The sequence below is a fragment of the Pygoscelis adeliae genome, unplaced genomic scaffold (genome assembly GCF_000699105.1).
Source record: "Pygoscelis adeliae isolate BGI_AS28 unplaced genomic scaffold, ASM69910v1 Scaffold32, whole genome shotgun sequence".
NCBI lineage: Eukaryota > Metazoa > Chordata > Aves > Sphenisciformes > Spheniscidae > Pygoscelis > Pygoscelis adeliae.
Window position 1 is genome coordinate 1,764,250 of NW_008824368.1, and position 20,002 is coordinate 1,784,251.

At 39.0% G+C, this 20,002-nt stretch overlaps 2 protein-coding genes across 2 annotated transcripts in view; one reads left to right on the forward strand and one right to left on the reverse strand.

Annotated features, from left to right (window-relative positions):
* NEK5 (NIMA-related kinase 5) overlaps positions 1-14,245 on the forward strand; it is a 26,565-nt gene extending 12,320 nt beyond the window's left edge. Inside the window, exons 10-22 of the mRNA XM_009319968.1 lie at positions 135-268; positions 3,711-3,910; positions 5,122-5,188; positions 5,530-5,649; positions 6,876-6,959; positions 7,064-7,168; positions 8,443-8,523; positions 9,353-9,421; positions 10,230-10,353; positions 10,547-10,678; positions 11,764-11,901; positions 13,500-13,584; positions 13,993-14,245. Coding sequence (XP_009318243.1) covers positions 135-268; positions 3,711-3,910; positions 5,122-5,188; positions 5,530-5,649; positions 6,876-6,959; positions 7,064-7,168; positions 8,443-8,523; positions 9,353-9,421; positions 10,230-10,353; positions 10,547-10,678; positions 11,764-11,901; positions 13,500-13,584; positions 13,993-14,245 — 1,592 coding nt within the window. The remainder of the gene's footprint in view (positions 1-134; positions 269-3,710; positions 3,911-5,121; positions 5,189-5,529; positions 5,650-6,875; positions 6,960-7,063; positions 7,169-8,442; positions 8,524-9,352; positions 9,422-10,229; positions 10,354-10,546; positions 10,679-11,763; positions 11,902-13,499; positions 13,585-13,992) is intronic.
* Positions 14,246-15,755: 1,510 nt separating this feature from the next.
* The window catches only part of ALG11 (ALG11, alpha-1,2-mannosyltransferase), a 5,195-nt gene continuing 948 nt past the window's right edge, over positions 15,756-20,002 (reverse strand). Inside the window, exons 2-4 of the mRNA XM_009319969.1 lie at positions 19,912-20,002; positions 18,256-19,187; positions 15,756-16,076 (exon numbers count right to left, since the gene is read on the reverse strand). The exon at positions 19,912-20,002 is cut by the window's right edge and continues 140 nt beyond it. Coding sequence (XP_009318244.1) covers positions 15,805-16,076; positions 18,256-19,187; positions 19,912-20,002 — 1,295 coding nt within the window. The 3' untranslated portion in view covers positions 15,756-15,804. The remainder of the gene's footprint in view (positions 16,077-18,255; positions 19,188-19,911) is intronic.

The following is a 20,002-nucleotide window of genomic DNA, read 5'->3' on the forward strand; positions in this document are numbered from 1 at the left end:
AGGACGTAAGGAATGCTTGTTAGCCCAGATTGTCAGTGTTAGCTGTATGCACCCTACTATGGTTTGCAACTACATGATCATTAATCATATAGAGAGCACAGAAGGTAACCTTTTAATCTTTTATTCTTAAAAAGCACATAAACTTCAAAAAAGGAGAGTCCAGGACCAAGTTCCTCCAGAATCTGGAATGGTGGTGCCTGTCAAACAGGAATTATTTCAAAGAAATGAATGGAAACCTCCTTCAAGAGGGCAACAGCCTATTTTTCAGGTACTGTGCATCCACATTCTCGTAATATTTAATCATCTTCAGAAGGCAAATTCCTGCTCTTAGAAAAAACCCTTTAAAAGGCTCATTAAGATGTATTAAATTCAGCTTAATGCCTACACTAAGTCAGTGGAGACAGTTAAGCACTCCTGAAGCCTCAGAAGAGGTGTTTTAGAAAGCCCAGGTGGGAAACACTGAATTTTGGCTGCTTCAGTACGGTCCTTTGTAACAAAGGGAGTCAGTTGCATTTATATTTGCACAGAGGCAAATAAACTCTGTGTTTGCATTTTTGCTATAGAAGCAAATACACTGATCCTTTTACCTCAACACTTCTGAGAGCCCATTCATGGGCAAAACCACTGGCACCCACTGCCCTTGTCTCAAATACTTGTTACAACAAACTGTGATCAAACTCTACAGCAGAACACCTCAGTTCTTCACAACCACTTGTGTCCCTCACTCATTTTCTACCTTCTTCTTTCCTCAGGCTGGCTATCAGCTGTATGCTGCCTCCAGCCTCTTACTTTGGCATCACTTCATACCTTTATTTTCAAGAGCATGTAGTACTGCCTTGGGTGCTGGTGAACACAGAGCAAAGCACATTTAGGTTCTGGGAGCTCCCAGCAGTAATTGCACTGTGCAGTTACAGTGGATTAACTGATGGTAGAGTCTTGTGGGGTTCCCAGAACTGCAGCCCTCAAGCGGTCACTTGCACTACCTATGGATAGTACTGGACTTATGCAGAATATAGGACTTAATTTTCCTCACAGTTACCTTTGTGCATATCCAATGCAAATCCAGAGATGCTGGTTAAGTTTTCTTGCACTGTGCACTGTTGTAATCAAAGGCAGAATTTTGTCCACAGTGTTTTGATCTACAAGACATGCTCTAATATAAACACGGGGAAAGTTCCCACATTTTTTCAGCACCCAAATGGAGCAATCAGTTTGCAGGGTTGCAGGGATACTTGCATAGTATCATACTTTGAATGTGTTGCTTCAGGATTCACAGAATCAAGAATAGTTGAGGTTGGAAAGGACCTCTGGACGTTACCTTGTCCACGCCCCTGCTCAAGCAGGGCCACCTAGAGCCAGTTACCCAGGACTGTGTCCAGACAGCTTTTGAATATCTCCGAAGATGGAGATTCCACAACCTCTCTGGGCAACCTGTGCCAGTGCTCGGTCACCCTCGCAGTGAAAAAGTGTGTCCTGGTGTTCAGAGGGAACCTCCTGTGTTTCAGTTGGTTCCCATTGCCTCTGGGCCTGTCACTGGGCACCAGTGACGGAGCCTGGCTCCGTCCTCTTTGCACCCTCCTTCAGGTATCTATACAAGGGATAAGATCCCATCTGAGCCTTCTCTAGGCTTAACAGTATGAGCTCTTTCAGCCTTTCCCCACAAGAAGTGCTCCAGTGCCTTAATCATCATTGTAGCCTTTCACTGGACTCTCTCCAGTATGTCCATGTCTCTCTTGTACTGGGGAGCTCAGAACTGGACACAGCACTCCAGGTGTGGCCTCACCAGTGCTGAGCAGAGGGGAAGGATCACCTCCCTCGACCTGCTGGCAATACTTTGTCTAATGCAACCCAGGATATCATTCACCTTCTTTGCAGCAAGAGCCCATTGCTGGCTCATGGTCAACTTGTTGTCCACCAGGACCCCCGGGTCCTTTTCTGCCAAGCTGCTTTCCAGCAGGGTGGCCTCCCGCGTGTACTGGTGCACAGTGCAGGACTTTGCACTTCCCCTTGTTGAACTCCACTGAAGTTCCTGGTAGCCCATTTCTCCAGCCTGTTGAGGTCTCTCTGGATGGCAGCACAACCCTCTGGTGTATCAGCCACTCCTCCCAGTTTTGTCATCATAGAAGCTTATCAAGTTGGTCAAGCATGACTTACCCTTGGTGAATCCATGCTGACTACTCCTGATGATTTTCTTGTCCTTCATGTGCCTGGAAATGGTTTCCAGGATTAGTTGTTCCATCACCTTGCTAGGCATTAAGGTGAGGCGCATTAAGGTGAGGCTGACCAGCCTGTAGTTCCCTGGGTCCTCCTTCCTGCCCTTTTTGAAGATATGAGTGATATTTGCTTTCCTCTAGTCCTCGGGCACTTCTCCCGATCACTGCCGTGATCATTCAAAGATAATAGAGAATGGCTTTGCAATGACATCTACCAGCTCCCCGAGTATTCATGGGTGCATCCCATCAGGGCCCATGGACTTATGTTTGTCCAGTCTGCTTATGTATTCTCTAACCTGATTCTTTTCCACCAAGGGTATGTCTTCCTTGCTGCAGACTTTCCCTCTAGTCACAGGGGCCTGGGATTCCTGAAGGCTGGTCATGCTAGTAAAGACTGAGGTGAAGAAGGCATTCAGTACCTCAGCCTTTTCCATGGCCTGTGTCACCAGGGCACCTGCTTCACTGGTCACAGTTCTCAATCCTCTTACATTTATTTAGATGGCCTGATTTGTTCTCCCTATTGCTTGGAATTGCCATGCTTCTGGATACCATACTGTAAAACTTACCTCAGTGAGGGGCAAGATAAACACCTTTTGAGGTTACCTCTAACTTGGGAGCATTATTGTCAGTGGAAAATTTTCTTCTTATATAGATATGAATTTATATTCTACTGTAATCTGGATTATACCATAGGTAGATGAGCCTATTTTCAGTGTTTCTAAGAAGGAAAACAGGGAAGAATAGTTAATGTATTTACCATCTAAGGAAGGGTTACTTAGATGCTTTTAATTTATGTAAGAAAATAAGCCAAACTAAGCATTTTTCTTGTACACCATATAGTGGTTTTTAGTCTCCCACCATGTTTGTGAATATCTTACCACACTTCTTTCATATCATGCAGTGGCAGCCAGACGATCACCTTCTCTCCATTGTTCATATGAGAAATCGAAAAGACAGTTTTGTCACAAAGTAGAAATACAGGAATGTTTCATCACAGTAAGGACTTTGAGAAATGAAAGGCAAGCTCCAGCAGGCACATAATCAAAGACATGGTGACATGAAGTAGCACAGTGCTCCCCTGAAAGCAGCAGTCAATGCGTATGCTGCCCAGAACTACCTCCCAGATTCCCCTTGCTCTCACATGTCAAAATGAGACTCTCCTGGAATTAATTCAGTGCTTTAGGCTTCAGAACGATGAAGTGACTCTAGGGCAATGACACTACAAAGTACAAAGCCCCATGCTGATGGACTCACACAACAATATGGGCTGCTGCTTAATGACAGGAGCTGATGGAACAGAGGAAAAGACAATGGTAAGATGACATATGCACTGAGAAGTTAGGAAGCATCTGAAAGGATTTGGAAAACTTAACGCAAACTATACTGTAGACTATATTACCATGCAACTCAGACTGGGGAGAAGGACAGGAAGTTAATTCAAACTTGTACTGATACAAATGAGAACAGGGAAATTAACATCCTTTATTATATTTTCAGCCACAGAGCTCCAGATTTAAGATGGCAGAAAGGCCAGAAAGTATTAGAGTACATGGCCATTATGGTCATTACTATGATAAGCTTGACAACTTGCAGAGGAAAGCTAATGCATATTATGACCTTTCTCACATCAGCCAAAGAGTTGAGGAATACTATAAACTAAAAGGACAAGTTGCACCTCCACCCCCACCACCCAACTGGTAAACCTTTCTCATTCTGTTTATTGGTAGTGAACTGTCATGCATGTTTTGAGTTATCAGCCTTCCTGATAAGGTAACACTGGACATGGCTCATTCAGTGTAATTCCTTCTCTGCTTGGTCTTTGATAATTTTCTTACATAACGTAACTCCTGTTCCTGTCTATCCAGAAGTTCCTTCTGAAGGTATTGTCCAGATGTTTGAAATTGCATTATCAAAATGTTTCCCAAATCTCAGCATTTTATTGGGTGAGAAGTAAAACATGGGCTTTTTGTAGACTTTCTGATTGTATCAAGGATAAACACTGTCTTTCCTTCCCACCAGTATCAGAACAATATAAAGACCAAAAACAGTTCTCCACTTGAGGGAACAGAGTGGGAGGCAGGCTATGAAAATGTTTTTTTCCTGCAGAGCTTATATTTTGGTTTCAGATACAAAGACCCTTTCTCCAGCAGTTTGTTTACTTCAAAGCCTTTCTCTTACAAAGTAGAGGTACAACCTTTTTATTACTTTAGAGATTGGCTGTCCATTCCATGATTGGCCATTTTAGGCGTGGATGAGCTTTGAAAACCTTGAGAAAGGAAGGTAAGGAATTTTTAGTACTGCCTACTTTGGGATCCTTCCTTTAAGGTTGACTTAATCATTATTTTTCATTCAATGATGACAGCGTTTAGAATGTTTCAGTTAAGCATCATCAGTTTTAGAACACTTGTCTGAGCCGAGTTTCTAGTGCCTTACTTAAGGACAAAGTCAATTCAGTTTGGCTCCCTGAGGCACAAGTGGATTCTGAAGGCAGGAAATTAAATAGAAGTCAAGGAACTTACAACTGACTGCTGGTTACTGTATAGCAAAAAAAAAAAAAAAAAGAGGTAAATGTTTAAAACACTCAAAACTACACAAATACAAAGTTAGGCTTATACTTTCACATTCCATTTATCAATTAAAAGGCGGAGAAGGACTTTGCTGCACTCTTCAGAAGGCTAATTTAACTGAAGTAATAGGAAGGGGAATGCCTGAATTGGATATATTTTCTTTTTGTTATTTTAGTGTTGTTCCATATTTATACATGTTTTATCCATATTTATATATTCATGTAGGACAAAGAGAGCTCAATTTGTCATATGTGATAGAACTGATAGAGAATTATTTGTGCAGAAGATAGCTGGGTCTGTGAAATAAAATGTAGTATATGAACATCACTTTCTTCTCTCAGGCCTGCAGAATACCTTCAAAGGCGTTTTGAAGCCCAACAGTACAAGACTAAAGTGGAAAAACAACTGGTAAGTAAATACTGAATCATAGAATAAAATCTGTAAAAGAAACTGAATGAAAATCCAAAAGATGAACTGATGTTATTCTAATAGCAGACTGTAACACTGACAGGTAGAAAGTTCAGCTCTAGCGAATTCATTGATCTGCTCCATAGTGCTCATCTTGAGGCTTTATTGTCTAATACAATACTATAGCAATGTAAAATTCTACTATAACTTTCTCCTGCAAAAATATGCACTTGCCTTATGGCACTCTTCAGTGGAACAGGGAAAGTGAATTGAGTGAGCACTGAAGGAAAGGATTCTAAATGAAAATTCCTTTGCCCTGGGATTTATTTGTATATCCATAGGGACTGCGACCATCCTCTGCTGACCCTTATCATGACCAAATACAGCAGCAGAAAATAAAGGAAGAGCATCTCAAAAATCATCAGCAGGACATGTCTAGAAAGAATGACATGAAAGAACAGGTAAATTAAATATCTTCCTTAGCTGCTTAAAGCTGTCTTCTTACACTCCTTGACAATAGTATTCTTTACATAAGAATTGATTCTTTTCCATCTGACCACTAGGAAAATATAAGCTGTTTTCATCTGGTTCCATCTTACATAAACTGGTGAAGACTTGCACAAAAGCTGATGTCCATAATAATTTCATAAACTGTGGCCTTGATTTTGATTTCACTTCTACTGAGATTAGAGGAGTTACATCACTGAACAAACTAATGTTGGAAGACAATAGATCCTCACATTTACAAATCAGAGAAAATAGTCATACATGCATTATTCGTGTATGTATATTCATTGTTCATAAGTCATACTGTGGCATTTAGAATGTGATAATAATAGTATGTGATGCATGCTACTTCCCTGCTAAGTTATAACTTTTGGAGATTATTTTGTACAGAAACAGTATACTTCTCTGGTTTTGCTTTTGGGTGACAGAGAAAACAAACTGATACTTCTTTCTTAAATGAACTCGTGTAAATACATTTAATCTTTCTATCTTTGATTTATAAAAAAATGTCAGAATAAATATGAATATATTAACTTCTACATAATGGTCAGACTTTGGAGTGAGAACATACTCATCATGTACACATTCTTCAGACACTGTTGCTGTTTAGTTCCACAAAGTCTGTACTAAATGCCAGAAAATGAAATTTTACAGATTCGTCCATTTGTAACATGGGCAAATTGGGATAGACTCTCATATAAACAGTAACAGAGATGTCCTTAACACAAAAATTATCTTTTGACCAAATTTGAAGCTTCTCCAAGAAAAGATTACCAGGTTTTGTTTCATTTTGTGGAGCAGGTTGCAATACAATAAATAATGCATAATTTTTTGTCCTCCTGATTTCCAGTCCTCTATTTTTGGACTGCAACCTTAGAGTCATTACTCAGACTGTCCTTAGGTTATTCTTGGAATTAGCTGTTTTAGATACAATTCTACAGAAAATCTAGCATGAAACAGTCTGGAAAACTTCAAAAAGGTTGAAGTCTGGAAGAGTTATTACTCCAAAATGTCCTCTAATAGGAAGTATGAAGCAATCTTTAAAATTGGCAGTAAAGGACACTGATCCCTTTTTCTCATATATACACAGTTTGATATCCATAGAATATTTTGTTTAGCTAGTGTTATTTCTGTATGTATTTCTAATACATATGTATTCTACCTTACTGTTCTTCGATAGGAGTACCTGAAACAATTGCAGAAAATTCGGGAAGAATACCACAATGATATAAAAGAATTCAGATGTAGAGCAGGAGTACTCCAGGTAACAAAGCTTAAACATACACAGAGTCATATTTCCTTTTTCTTTTTTAAGCTAGTACACTTAATTAGAAATTGAAATGAATATTTTATAAAAATGTTCCCTAGGAGAATCAAAAAATACAAGATAAAACATATCTTGTGAGGCAAGGAAAAGCTGAGGACCAGTCTGAAACCAAGGGTACAGCTGGAACAGAAGAAGAATCACTTCAGGTATCGGTACCATCTCCTAGTCTAAACAGAAATTTTTATGCAAGTCCCGCATGGTCTTTGATTCACTCTCTGTGACGAATCTGAAAAACAGTAAAGCTTAAATCTCACCTGATGCTTGCACCACATGTCAAAGTCTCCTTAGGTTCCCTTCATGAATAGCCTGGAAAGTTTCTTTGGCTGATTCCTGACTTGTTTTGGTAATTCTTTTTCATCTGTAAATATTATGATGTACTTCTACTTAATTTTTTTTGGTGGTATGTTTCTTTTCCTTGCTTTCTGAGTGAAGAAGCCACTCACAGTGCAAATCTTCATGAGAAATCTGTGCAAAAGATATAGCAATTCATGAGAGTAGCACTGCGTGGGAAGTGAGAATCCAGTTTTATGTGGACTCCTTACTTAAACAAAAATTTGGGAGAAGCGGGAAGAAGAGGCAGGGCCAAAGCTTTCCAGCTACAGGACTCCTTCACTTCTTTCTCATCAAATACTACCAAAGTAGCTACTGGAATGGATTTTCAGAATTGTTCCCCGCTTACTTTGCAATATTGGCGTTGTGAACATCAGAAGAGGTTTCCAGACCACATGGAGTTCTGCAGCAACACGTGCGCTTTTCCTCAAATGAAACGATTGAAAGCCTCAATTTATGAAAATTAATCTCAGTGTGCAAATTCCCAGTCTGTTCTGAAGGGAAGACAGCCCTGATCTAGCTACTAGGATTCTTCAGTCAGGATTTGCCTCATGTGGCGTAGGACTTTCCTGCGCTGTTCAGTAGCAAGGGGCAGACTTCCACATAAACCGGTGACAGACATTGCTACCCTATTCAGCTGGAACTTGGGCCAAACCTGCCAATATTAGTAGGATTCTCTTCAGTGATTTTCATGGATCCTGGATCTGGCTTTTACTAAAATGAATTCACACATCACTTGATGGAATAAAGTAGGTTATAGGCAACCAGAGCCACGACAGGACAGAAATTATATTCCCAGTGAGTTAATGGGAAATGCGTGATAATGAAAAAGAAACACTAGGTTTTGTCCCTGCTTGATGTCACCTTAGTTCATGGGCACTCCATCTACTGGAGAAACTGCATAGATATTTCAGAAAAGTAAAATCTGTGAATTGTTATGGTTTCACCTGAGGTTGAGGATGTGCCCTAATTGCAGCAGATGGCTGAAGGAGCTGCATACAATTATTTACTGTGCTTTTATCTGACATGTTCTAACATAGGACATAGGAATATGAAAAGGAGTAAGTTGGGTTTTTTTTCCTCCTTCCAGGACATGGAAGAACACTTTAAACAAGTCAGACTCCAGGATAGGCAAGATGAAAAAATCTTAGAAAATAAATATAACACAAAGGTATTCATCCTTATTGTTGTATTTTTTCCATTTTCTTCTTATATCTATACATTTCAAATGATTGTGTTACCATGGTAGCTCTGGAAATCAAGTTATTTGAGAGTCAATTAAGAGTGCTGGTCTACTGTTAAAAGTTTCTATGAGATGGTAGAATCACCAAGAAATGCGTAGCGGAGCTTTTCTGATCATTTGAGGGAGACTCCCTTTAGATATTCCCAGATAGTCATCAATCCCTGCCTGCTCATCTTTATATCAAACTGCATTAGTAGTGTATGGAAACTCATGTTTACTCTAAGTTTAAGTAAAGTCAAGTCAGGCTGCTAATTTCTTAACATTTTGTTGTAAAACATTATCCTCTATAGTGCTTTTTAAATTGTAGAAGGGGTTAGGAATTGAATAGAAATGCACATAAGATATCAGGAAAGTTTCTGGCCATGAGATCATTGTGAAGTGGCCTAAAGGTCTTTTGTGAAATACGGCATGGAAGCGGTACAGCATTCAAATTTTAATACTGGTTGAGAATGAGCTGTAAGAATGAACTCTGTGTATTGCAAGGATTGAATTAAATGATTATCAAAGACACCTTGCCTTAAAATCAACAATATTCCAGCCTTATGCAATCATTTAAAAATATGCATAAACTACATTCAGAGCAGTCTATTTTTGGCCAATTCGTTCAGCTTTGATCTTGTTAAATTGAAGAGAAGTATTGTTAAATAAAAGTTATTTTCAATAGAAGAATAATTTTGAAGTTTGTAGTTCCATATAAACTGTGTTTAATTAAATGTTTTTATTTAATAAAATAATGAAGTATGTGAATTTTCTTTAGGGAGGAGTAAAGTTTGAAATTAATTTAGATATATGTGTTCCTGAGGAAGACAGCATTCGAGAAGCAGAGGTATGTTGTTGTTTACATTAGTAATCTGAAACCATGACAGTAGCTCCATGATCTAAGGTTTAATTGTTTCCATTACCATCATCCTCTATCTTTGTCATAATGAAACTTCCTATTGAGGATTTGTTGACATATTGCACATATCTGACCTTCTTCAAGAGGATAATTGCTTAGAAGAAAACTGGATGATATCTGGGTCAATCTTTCACATGGTAAATGATGAAGGAGTGCAGATATTTAAATTTTGTAAATTGGGTTGAGGGGAAGAACTCATCTCAAAACTGAGTTAGTCTGCAAATGCCAAATCTGATTTGTAAATTGTTTTAGTAAATTTCTGTTTCTTTTCACTAGTATAGTATCAAAAAGCAAGAATAATATTGAGATGAACCAGCTGCTATTTAGAAAAAGTGGAAGTGAGACTACAGACAACATTATGTGATTTCATTTATTAAAATGACATTTCTAGCTGATCGACATGTAATGGCTACTTATTAAGATTTTTATTAGTACATTAGAATTTTAAAAATATTTGTAACAGCGACATCGAAAATATAATTTCTTTCTAGTATATATATTCTTAATTTATAAAACACTATTTTGTCATTCTGTTGTTTCACATCTCTGCAGAGTCCCATGCAGCCCTCTGAAACACAAACCACAATGTGACTTTTGAGTTCTGCTGCTTCACTTTGTGGTATACAATTTGCCTGTGCATACATGAGAATGGCTGGCAAACACAGTAAAATGGGAAGTGATTAGTTATTGTCCCATATTTGTTTTCTCTTTCCAGAGTAACCTCTTGTTTTTTCAGGTACTAGATAAACTCCATGAGACTTCAGCTTCTGTGGATGGTGAGAACCTTAAGGAGAAATTGGTGGAAGTTTATGACGATCATATGGACAAAGCTTTGGAAGAACTATCTGGATACCAAACAGGTATTTCTTGGGGAAATGCAACCCTGAGTATTAATCCTGAAAATTACTTAGGAGTTACGTAAATTCAGTAACTCCAGGCTATAGCAAGTTTATCTGATGCGCTCTCTTTATAATATCACATAATACTACAATCACACTGAAATCTACTTTAAAAGAATGAAATAACCTTGCCTCCTCTTTTTCTTCCCCTTAGAGTCCAATGATATTGATGATACCAAAGAAAACAGAAAACATTGGCAAGCTGGAGCCCCTCAGACACTACTGAATTTTTTAGCTGATGCTGATGTCACTTCTGTATGTCCTACTATGGCTGAAAATGAACTTGGTAAGAAGGTTTTGGGTTTTGGTGAATGAAAGCAGAGAGCTGCTAAAATTCAGCCAGACTACTTACAGACCTTTGCCAAAACAATTCCATACCAGAGCGTTCACATCATCTGGCAGGCTTTTAATTGCAGGACTTCATAATAAGTGAGGTTATTGTATGTGTTAAACCATAGAATGCAGTCATCATTTTCCCCTCTGTCTGATACTGCAATCATGTTGTCCTGCTCATACCTATTAAGAGGGCTGCATTTTATGAATCACTCTGTGGCCTGGGTAACAAGGGCTAACAATGCCAGTCTATGCAACTAATCAACACCACTTTCTTGGGCCTTGAGTTGATGAAACACAAGCACTGAGGCAGGCAGTTGCCGACGCCATCCCAGAGTGTGGTGGAGTTCTGGTTTCCCACTCCACACACTATTGTTGCTACACAGTCACAAGTGCCTCCTCACACAGGTGTGGCTGTGGTGATGCTCCTTTTCAGAAGCAGCTAATTGCTATGTTTCTTACAGTACCAGTGCATGTATTCCCAGGCAGCCATATATCTCCAGTGACTGGTTGCTGCAAACGAGGGGCTCTTCCAGCATTCCGGCATGCTCCCAACACCCTAGATACAGAAACAACCTGAAGAGTTTGCATGGATGGTGAAGACAGAGCAGAATGTTGTTAATATGCCACCTCTTGTTCATTCTGCTTTAGATGAAAGAGCATAGGGCACAAGAGAAACAGGAGCTTCTTTGAAGCTTTTTCAGCCCCAAGAAGCCAACAAGTTTGAGACCAAGGGCTGCTCAATGAAGCTGCACTTGTTTATTCCAGGCCTAATAAGCAGTTACTTGAGCTTTTACTTTATTAAAACTGGTGTTAAAAATTTTTAGTGACAAATAGCCCAAACTATTTTTTTATCTATGGTATCAATCAGACCAAATACTTACTAAAAATTCAGTATTCCACAAGGGAAATAAACAGGATTCCAGCATTACACAAAACGAAGAAATAAGTTTCAAGACTAGAAAGTCTGAATCTGACAAAAGACAGTGCCAAGCCACAGTCATGCTTTCGTGACCTGAGAACCTTCCTGTTCTTCAGCTGACCATGCTATTCTGCCTGAAGACATCCCAGAAAGCAGGAAGCAGTGGAAACAAACACCACCAGGGACACTCCTGAACATCTTTGCAAAAGCAGAGCTGTCTAATGACTCCTTCATCCGGCTTGAAGAGGAAATAGGTAGGATGTTTGTTACTGTAAATTCTACAAGTTTTTCTTCAGTGTATTATTTCTTCTACCATTGGCAGAGGATCTGTGATGGCAACCAACATTTTGAAGCAGTTGGCAAGCTAGAAAAACATGGGCGGCCTGTCCCAGCAGCCACTGCTCTCTGTCCTGTAGCAGTGAAAGGCCTCTTTCAGGACGTTGCTGTTTTCAATAGCAGGGAAAAGGGCAAGCCCTACTTACTAGCTATTACTTCATATATAATTCTTTCATTTCTTGAGTAGACAGAGGTAAGCTACTACTGCCAGCAAGTTGGCAGATACCACAAACCTGGAACTAGCCCCTGCAATCATTGAAGAGTCCTGTAAAAAACATTTATACAAATACATGTATTTCTGTAGAACAGCTATAAATTGTAGTACATGGTGGCTTAAACTACAGTGGTGACTGACTGTTTCACAGCATTGTCCATGCTGATACACCTGACACTGAAATTGATTCGAACTCACTTATACTGCAGCACACTTTCCTCAAGTAACAGACTGTTTTAAAAATGACATTTACTTTGCATCAGTTGTTAGCAAAAAAGTCAGAGTATTTTCCATAGAAAGATGCAGTAAAGGTAACCAGACATTGTGTTTTTATGCACAATTGGCAGTCTACTGAATGGATGGATAATTGGATGACAGGACTTTTAAGCCAGCTAAATTGTACATGCCAATTTTCAACATTTTTAATGGATCGCGAGAAATATTTTTCATTTGCAACTGTGCAGTCAGCACTCTCCTGCTAATTATGCCACACATACATGTTTTCTCATAGTGCAACAAGCTCTTTTAAAACTGCCCCATCCTGAAGGCTAAACCAGCGAAATGTACCAGCTAAATTCCTCTCCTAAGACTAGCTTTATAGCTTACATGTTAAAAAAAGAAAATTAAATTCAAACCACTTTTCACTAATGTCAGCAGTTCATAGGCCTGAAGCAAGAATAAGGTCACTCAGGTATTCTAACTGCTGCTGGTTTTATCAGTTACATTTATTAAAATACAGCACTCTCAATACCCAGTTCTGCCCCGCTACTCAAGCTGACATTGTGGAGCACAGCGTTACCCGAACTGACAGATTTCTTTTGGATCACATGCAGAATTTAGTCTTTATACTAGAACAACTCTTAGCATTGTTCTCCTACCTTCAGGTTAGGGTTGCCCTTCAGTCTTGAAAGCGAGCATTTTTAGGGAACCATAGCTGCAATTTTCAGTCTTTCCCAAACAGTACTCCCTTAAGTTTTCCAGGGAAAATGCAGATCCCTGTACTGGGTACATAAACCTAACAACAGATGGCCTTTCTTACTTAACTTCTATAGTCCTTTGGTTATGGTCTACAAACACACTAGGTTCCACTGAGCAGAAGTTACAAACCACTGACTAAAACACGTGTGATCAAGAACAATAGAAGCATGGTATTTACATTGTTGTCATTTGAACAACAACAAAATTCAAGCATTTACTTATTTGCTATTACTTTACGTACACTTTTATAGTTAGCTAATATACAAACAAAGGACTGTTTCTCTTCCTTTCCAGAAGGGAGATTAACTATGTTGCTTCCAAAAGAAAACAAGGAAGATGGTTCAGAAGTACACTCTGCTGTTGCTGTTGATGAAGGCAGACTTGAGCCAAGATCAGATGATGAAGACACGTAAGTCAAGCACATCAGAAGAAAAATCCATATGACGGAACAGTTTTCATGAAATGACAGGTTGCATTGCCTAAAGCTTTTCTTCTGTTCTTTTAAATTCATCAGTGAAGAAAACTTACTTGTTTTACTGTCTGCTAATTTAACTTTTAATTCTGTAATTTAGTATGTCACATGCCAATGCTGCCATTAAAAATGTTACGCAGAAGTATTAACATGGCTTTGCAACTCCTGTTCTCTTACCTTATAAATACGGGTAAACAATCTCACGGAGAAAGAAAAAACAGCTTACATTATGTGTGTAGCTTGTATATTCTTCATAAGTAATTTAAAAAAATCTCAAAGGCCTTGAAAGGAGAAAGGCTTGTAACAAAGATATTTAATTAATATAATTATTGTTTTACTTTACAGAAATTTTGAAGATTCTGAAGATGAACTGACACATGAGCTGGAGGAATCTCTGGAAAAAGTGGCAGCTTCTCCAGCAGAGAGAACCATGGAGTCTCCCATCCTTTCAATAAATAAAGGTCAAACAGATGAAGAAAAGATGAGTTTACCTCGCAAGCTACTTGCAAAACCTGATGATGATTTAGAAAGTAACCATGGGTCATTTAGCATTAACACACATAATGAAAAAGGCAAGCGGGAAGCAAGAGCTACCTAAAACAGCAGCACAGTTTTACTGTTTCAAAACTTCAACTTGCTTGAAACTTCAGCCACATCAGTAACAAAATTTAAGGATAGCTGACATTAAACGCCAAGTAAATCAATTGCTGTTCAACAGTGCTAAACACTCAGTTAAAATTAATAGAAGGTTGTTGCTATTTTGTTTGAAAGGAAAAAAATCAGGCTACTTTTCAGGCATCTAAATGTTGAAAAATCCTGATCCAGACTGAAATGCACTTTGATCTTTATTATTCTAAACTACCTGGGACATCTCTGACAACACTTGCTTGAGCAAATTTCTGATTGCATACTCTCTTTAACCATTTCTGTATCATGTAAGAAAGTCTCCTAGTCAGTGTATTGTATTCCTTAGCTCAATCAACTCGAAGCTCTTCCAGCTTTTCATAATCTCTATGTACTGCCAGTACAGCTTTACAATCCGTAGTTTCATTTACACAGTACTGACCCTACATAGTATCACCAACTGCTCAGCGGTTTTATACAGTAGCACTAAAAGGGTTCATTAGCACCACAAGAATTGTGCATTCCCCAATTCTTAATAAAACATGGAACAGCAAGTTCTTCCAACCATATTTTTTCATATACAAAATTTCATATAGTCCAGGTGAAGCCTAAGTAGAGGGAAAACCACATTCTAAAGTCTGATTTCAGTAGCTTTTTGCACTTCTCTTAGTTTGCTAAAATATAAAATACTGCTCTGTTGGCTCAAAAAGGACTGTATGTTTTTCCATTTTTGATACAACAGCAGATGTCAAGTTTTTGAACATTTTGTTCACTGTGTTCTGTTTTATAATAAAGAGTAGTTTAGGGCTTTAACTTTCATGTTTGTTTAGTATTTAATTATGCCCTCTGATCTAGACCCTTCTATTCCCTAGGAACAGAAAACCTTTCAATAGAATAGGGTTGGAAAAATACCATTAAGTTATCATACTGTGGAAGGGCATGAGGAAATAGCTAATATAAGGATCATAGAGAAGTGAAATTGCTACACTTATGAAAAAGCAAGCTTGCAAAACAACCATATGATTAACCTAAAGGAATCACTGTAGGTAATGAAATCTCCAGAACCACAATTAAAATCCCACACGATAGAGTTTTGCCACATAACAGGGGACAGCAAATTGAAAATGTGCTACAGATGCTGGAAAAAAAAAAAAATCTTCTGGGTACAAAAGCTATCAAACAGAAGTGTTGACTTTAAAAAGTGTGACTGTGGGTCAAGAGTCATGAAAGTATTCAATAAATAAAAGAACTTCCAGATGTAGTTCTGTTACCAAGGAAACACGATGGTTCTGTGAATCCAGGGGGTTTTGCAGTGCACTGTACTGTCATGTAGTCAACATAGAAAATTTTCAGGAGCATTTCTTTCCCAGTAAAAAAATCTCTATTACATAAAGCAGATACCCTGACAGAAGGAAAAAAAAAAAATCTCTATTGAATGGGACCAAGGGCTCATAGATTACATATATTTACAGGTGACACGTAGTCAAATATAAAAAGTTAATTTTATTCACATACATTTTTATTATTATACATTTATTTAAATAATGGCTCCACAGATAACAAGAATGTCTCTTCAAAATGCTGGTCAGAAAACCTGTGCACGGACCGACGAGCGTTTTCTCTGATCTCTAACCTTTTTTCAGGGGACAGAGAGAGGATATAAGCCATCGTCTCAGCATAATTGTCCTCGTTTTCTGCTAGGAAGCCTGTAATATGTCCTTCATAGGGTACCACAATATCTAATTTGGGGCCTCCAGAATTGTGAGCCAGGACAACTGTGCCAGCTGCCATACATTCAACTACTCCTGTAAAAGATACAAAACATGCCAATGTGAATGTGCACATCACGTACTTTGGCTTTCTATAAGGCACTAGAAAGTTAAAACCACAGTAAAAATCACCCAGAATTATAAGTTACTATAGACTGCCGTTCTAGATCAGTTTGATCAGTTTGAAACTAGATCAGTTTGAACTTATCTAGATCAGTTTGAAAAATAGAGTAAATAGTCCCATAAGAAAAACAAATTTAAGTTTTTCAGTCCTAATGATAATTTCTCTTAAACACATAAAATTGAAATTAGAAATCAGATATAATTAGTTAAGTTGCGGTTCTTGTAACATATTTGATTTACCTGAGATAGATTATATCACCAGTATATATGTGGGAAAAAAGCTAGATATTGGAACAAATGTAAAGGTAAACATGGCAAGTAGCTCTGTGACAGAACACTGCATAGTTCTGTTCTGCTCTGTGATAGAACACTGCAACGCTGGTTTTATGGTATGGTGGCAGCTGCAAATAATAATTAAAAATTAGAGCTGCACGTAACTATTCATTTTCTCATTCACACTGAAGATTTTTAACATTTAGAAAGATACTCTGAGAGAAAAGCTGACTATGCACATTTCAATCTGGTGATATTCAGAGGTTCAGTATTCCAAAGGTTAGCAAATCTTTATAGCTTTTGACAATTCAGCAAGACAAACTAGTAAAAACTGTTATTGCTGCATCTGTATTTTTGACGGAAGAAATTTTAATGAAATGGGAATCTGATGGTAAGCTTTCCTCACCCAAAAGCAGTGGGATGGGAATAGCATAGAATGTATACATCAACTTCAACTCTCCTCCATGGTTCCCGAACAGACCTCAGAAATCACTTTAATTGCTGATTCTTCTCAGTTCCAACTTGATTTTTAAAAAGTTCCCCTAGCTCAAGGATTGTCAACTATAAATAATCCTCCAACGTTTTGGAACATGTTTTTTACAGGTAAAAAGCCATTGGAGATGAAGGTGAAATCATGCTGAAATTCAAAATCACAGTGTGGTTGTATCACTTTCTAAAAATAATTTTTTATTTACTTAATTAAACTGTTTTATGGGGGAAAAATAGAAGAAACCATTATTTTCATTCTGTGGCAGTTGCTTCTGGGAGACACTTCAGAGTAAATTTTTTTTGTACCAAGTTCCTACAGACTATAAACTACCACTCCTGATACTTACAACTTGTATTCTAATAAAGTCTGATGACATTAACCGCGGTTTAGTCACATTATAGCCAAGTACGGCATCCATCTGCGTGGCTGCTGACTTACTCTGCTGGAGATTTATGGCAGATGGGCAATCTTCGATTCCCTTTCAAAGTCAGGACTCAACTAATTCCAGTAAACGGAGCCAAATACCTTCATTCTGTACGATAGCACATTGCAAACCAGGTCCCAGCTCCTCTTTGGCATTCTGCTCCACGCTACGGCGACAGATTTAAGGACGTAACTGCCTTAGCACAGGTGCCTAGTGCAATGAGATGACCGGGGGTACCTGGTGGCATCCACATGGGGCTTACAAATAAGACACAGGATCTGCGGGAGACTCACACCTCTGAAACAGCAGCTAGAGCCCCATGACATATACTAGACATTTCAAACAGCAGTTGAGGCAGGTTAAACACGCTCAAAATCTCTACACATGGATGCCTACACGTGAACTGTGTCTAAGCTCCCCCTGCAGTCAGTGGAGCCGACAGGGAACGATCTAAGGTGCTTAAACAGAAGTACCTGGTGCCTCTTGAGGCTCCGTCGGGTACGGAAGGCATCTGTGTAAGGCTGGCAAACCTAACACAGCACCTTAGGGTGACCCATGACCTTGCAGAGCAACAGCTGGAGGTCAGGCAGAACATCTTGGGCAGCACAGATGGGACTAGCTGTCTGTATAGGTGACTAGAGGATGCCCGTAATTAATAGTCTACAACGTCTACAGCGCTCCAGCTTGCACTACAGTAGCACCTAGGGGTTAGTCATCTGAATTGGTCCTGCAGGCTCTACCTCAGCTAGATCACCTCTAATGAGAATGGGAATTGGACACCTGCTTGGCATGCAGACCTCTATGCTTAGACACCTACACTGAGGAGCCTTAATCATGAACTGAAGCCCTCCCCAACCGTGTCCCCAGCTGGGACAAATGGCTGAACACTGAGGAAAGATACTGACCGATCCCGAAGTGCTCATTCCACATCGTATGCAGGCCGATGGTGGCCTCAGCCAGGTGTCTCTTTAGCTCCTCAAAGGGAACGTTTATTCTGAACATCACATTGTTACTAACTCCCAGCTCTTCACAAAGACGTTTAAGGTTATTTACACGCTCTTCATCTTGCTGGTTACGACAGCCTCCAATTAAGATAAGCTTCAATGATGGCTGCTGCCCCAGTCTCTTCTCTTTCAGCAATTTAGCAAAGGCTCTGATTTGCAAAGGATGATCTTTTTCCGGCCTGAACTGGCTGACAGAAACAATGGAATATTCAATGGTGCTCTTCTCCTCTTCCAGTGGAATATCCAGGAAGGTCTGAACATCGCACGGTGGATACACAACGCTAGTGCAAGCCCCAGCTCTCCAGAGGGAAAGGATGTGATTTAGTGTCCAAGAAGAATTAACCATAATCACATCACTGCAGGAACCAACCAATCCGTACACGAAAGCAAAGAAGTAGTAGTAGACAAGTTTAAATTTGCTGAAAAGAGGACTGTTTGTAATGAAGGCTGCATTGTTAAACCTGGTATCCTGATTCCTAACGACAGAAAGCATATCGGTGCTGATAGTGGGATAATGGACATAGCATCCAACGCGACAACCTCCTAAATATTTAAAGAGGGGAAGCGTGAAGGCATAACCCATTGAGTCAATATAAATATCAGGAACACACTTTAGAAGAGCTTCCCAGCCGAGAAACACTGATCCTAAACTTTGTCCCAGCAAAGTGAAGTGAGGGTAAAGAGAAGCTTCCACAAGGTAGCGTTTTTCTAGAAATACAAACTTCACAGGATGAATTAATTTAATATTGAATCTTCTGAAAGCACCTTCTACTATTTCTTCTCCGGTGACATCTCTATCACCAGTGTAAACAACACACGTTACATTTCTGTACCTGCAAGAAAAAGAATTTCATTCATTCTTCTCTTCAAATTTTGTAACACGAAACTAAAAATATTATCCATTCAAAATTACTCAAAAACTATGTGAGAACAAATGCCTGGCCTAGCTCTGAAATTATTTTTAACTAAATCATACTTTTCCTTATACTTCCACAGTTTTTTCTGATCTGCAGAAAAACATAAGGCTAAGGACTTGGGGAATACTTTTTTTGAGTAAAACACAAAAGCAGCTCAGTATTACTCTACAGACTTAAGAACGCCTTGCCCTACACTAGGAGATGTCTGTCTAGTGCATAGCATGAGTAAAATGCAGAAGACTCTGCAAGCCAGTGGATGTGCCAATGTTAAATCCACTTCAGATATTAGCTTGTTTTGCCTCCTGCACCAAGAGGTGATACCAAGATTATCAGTTGTCTACTGATGAGTTATGCCTATACAAAGTTCCATACCCGTCCTGGAAAACTAATGAGGGAGGAGGGGTTCTCCCAAGGAGAGACAGAAGAAGTGAGAGATGCCACAGCAGGACAGACCAAAATCTGGGTAAAGGGATGAAGTGGAATGGTGCAACCAGGTGAAACTCAGACGTAAAAAAAAAAAATATGTAGGACCAGTAGATTAATGATAACTATTTAAGTATGTAAAACGCCAAAATGTGCATAAATAATACCATAGGCAGCTGAGAATGAAATACAGTATTTGATAAACATATATGCTTACTTTTTCTGGAGCGTTCTTATGGCACACCACAAGACTCTCTCCCCTCCACCACCTGCATTGCAATATGGGTGAAAAAATGCAACCAGCAATG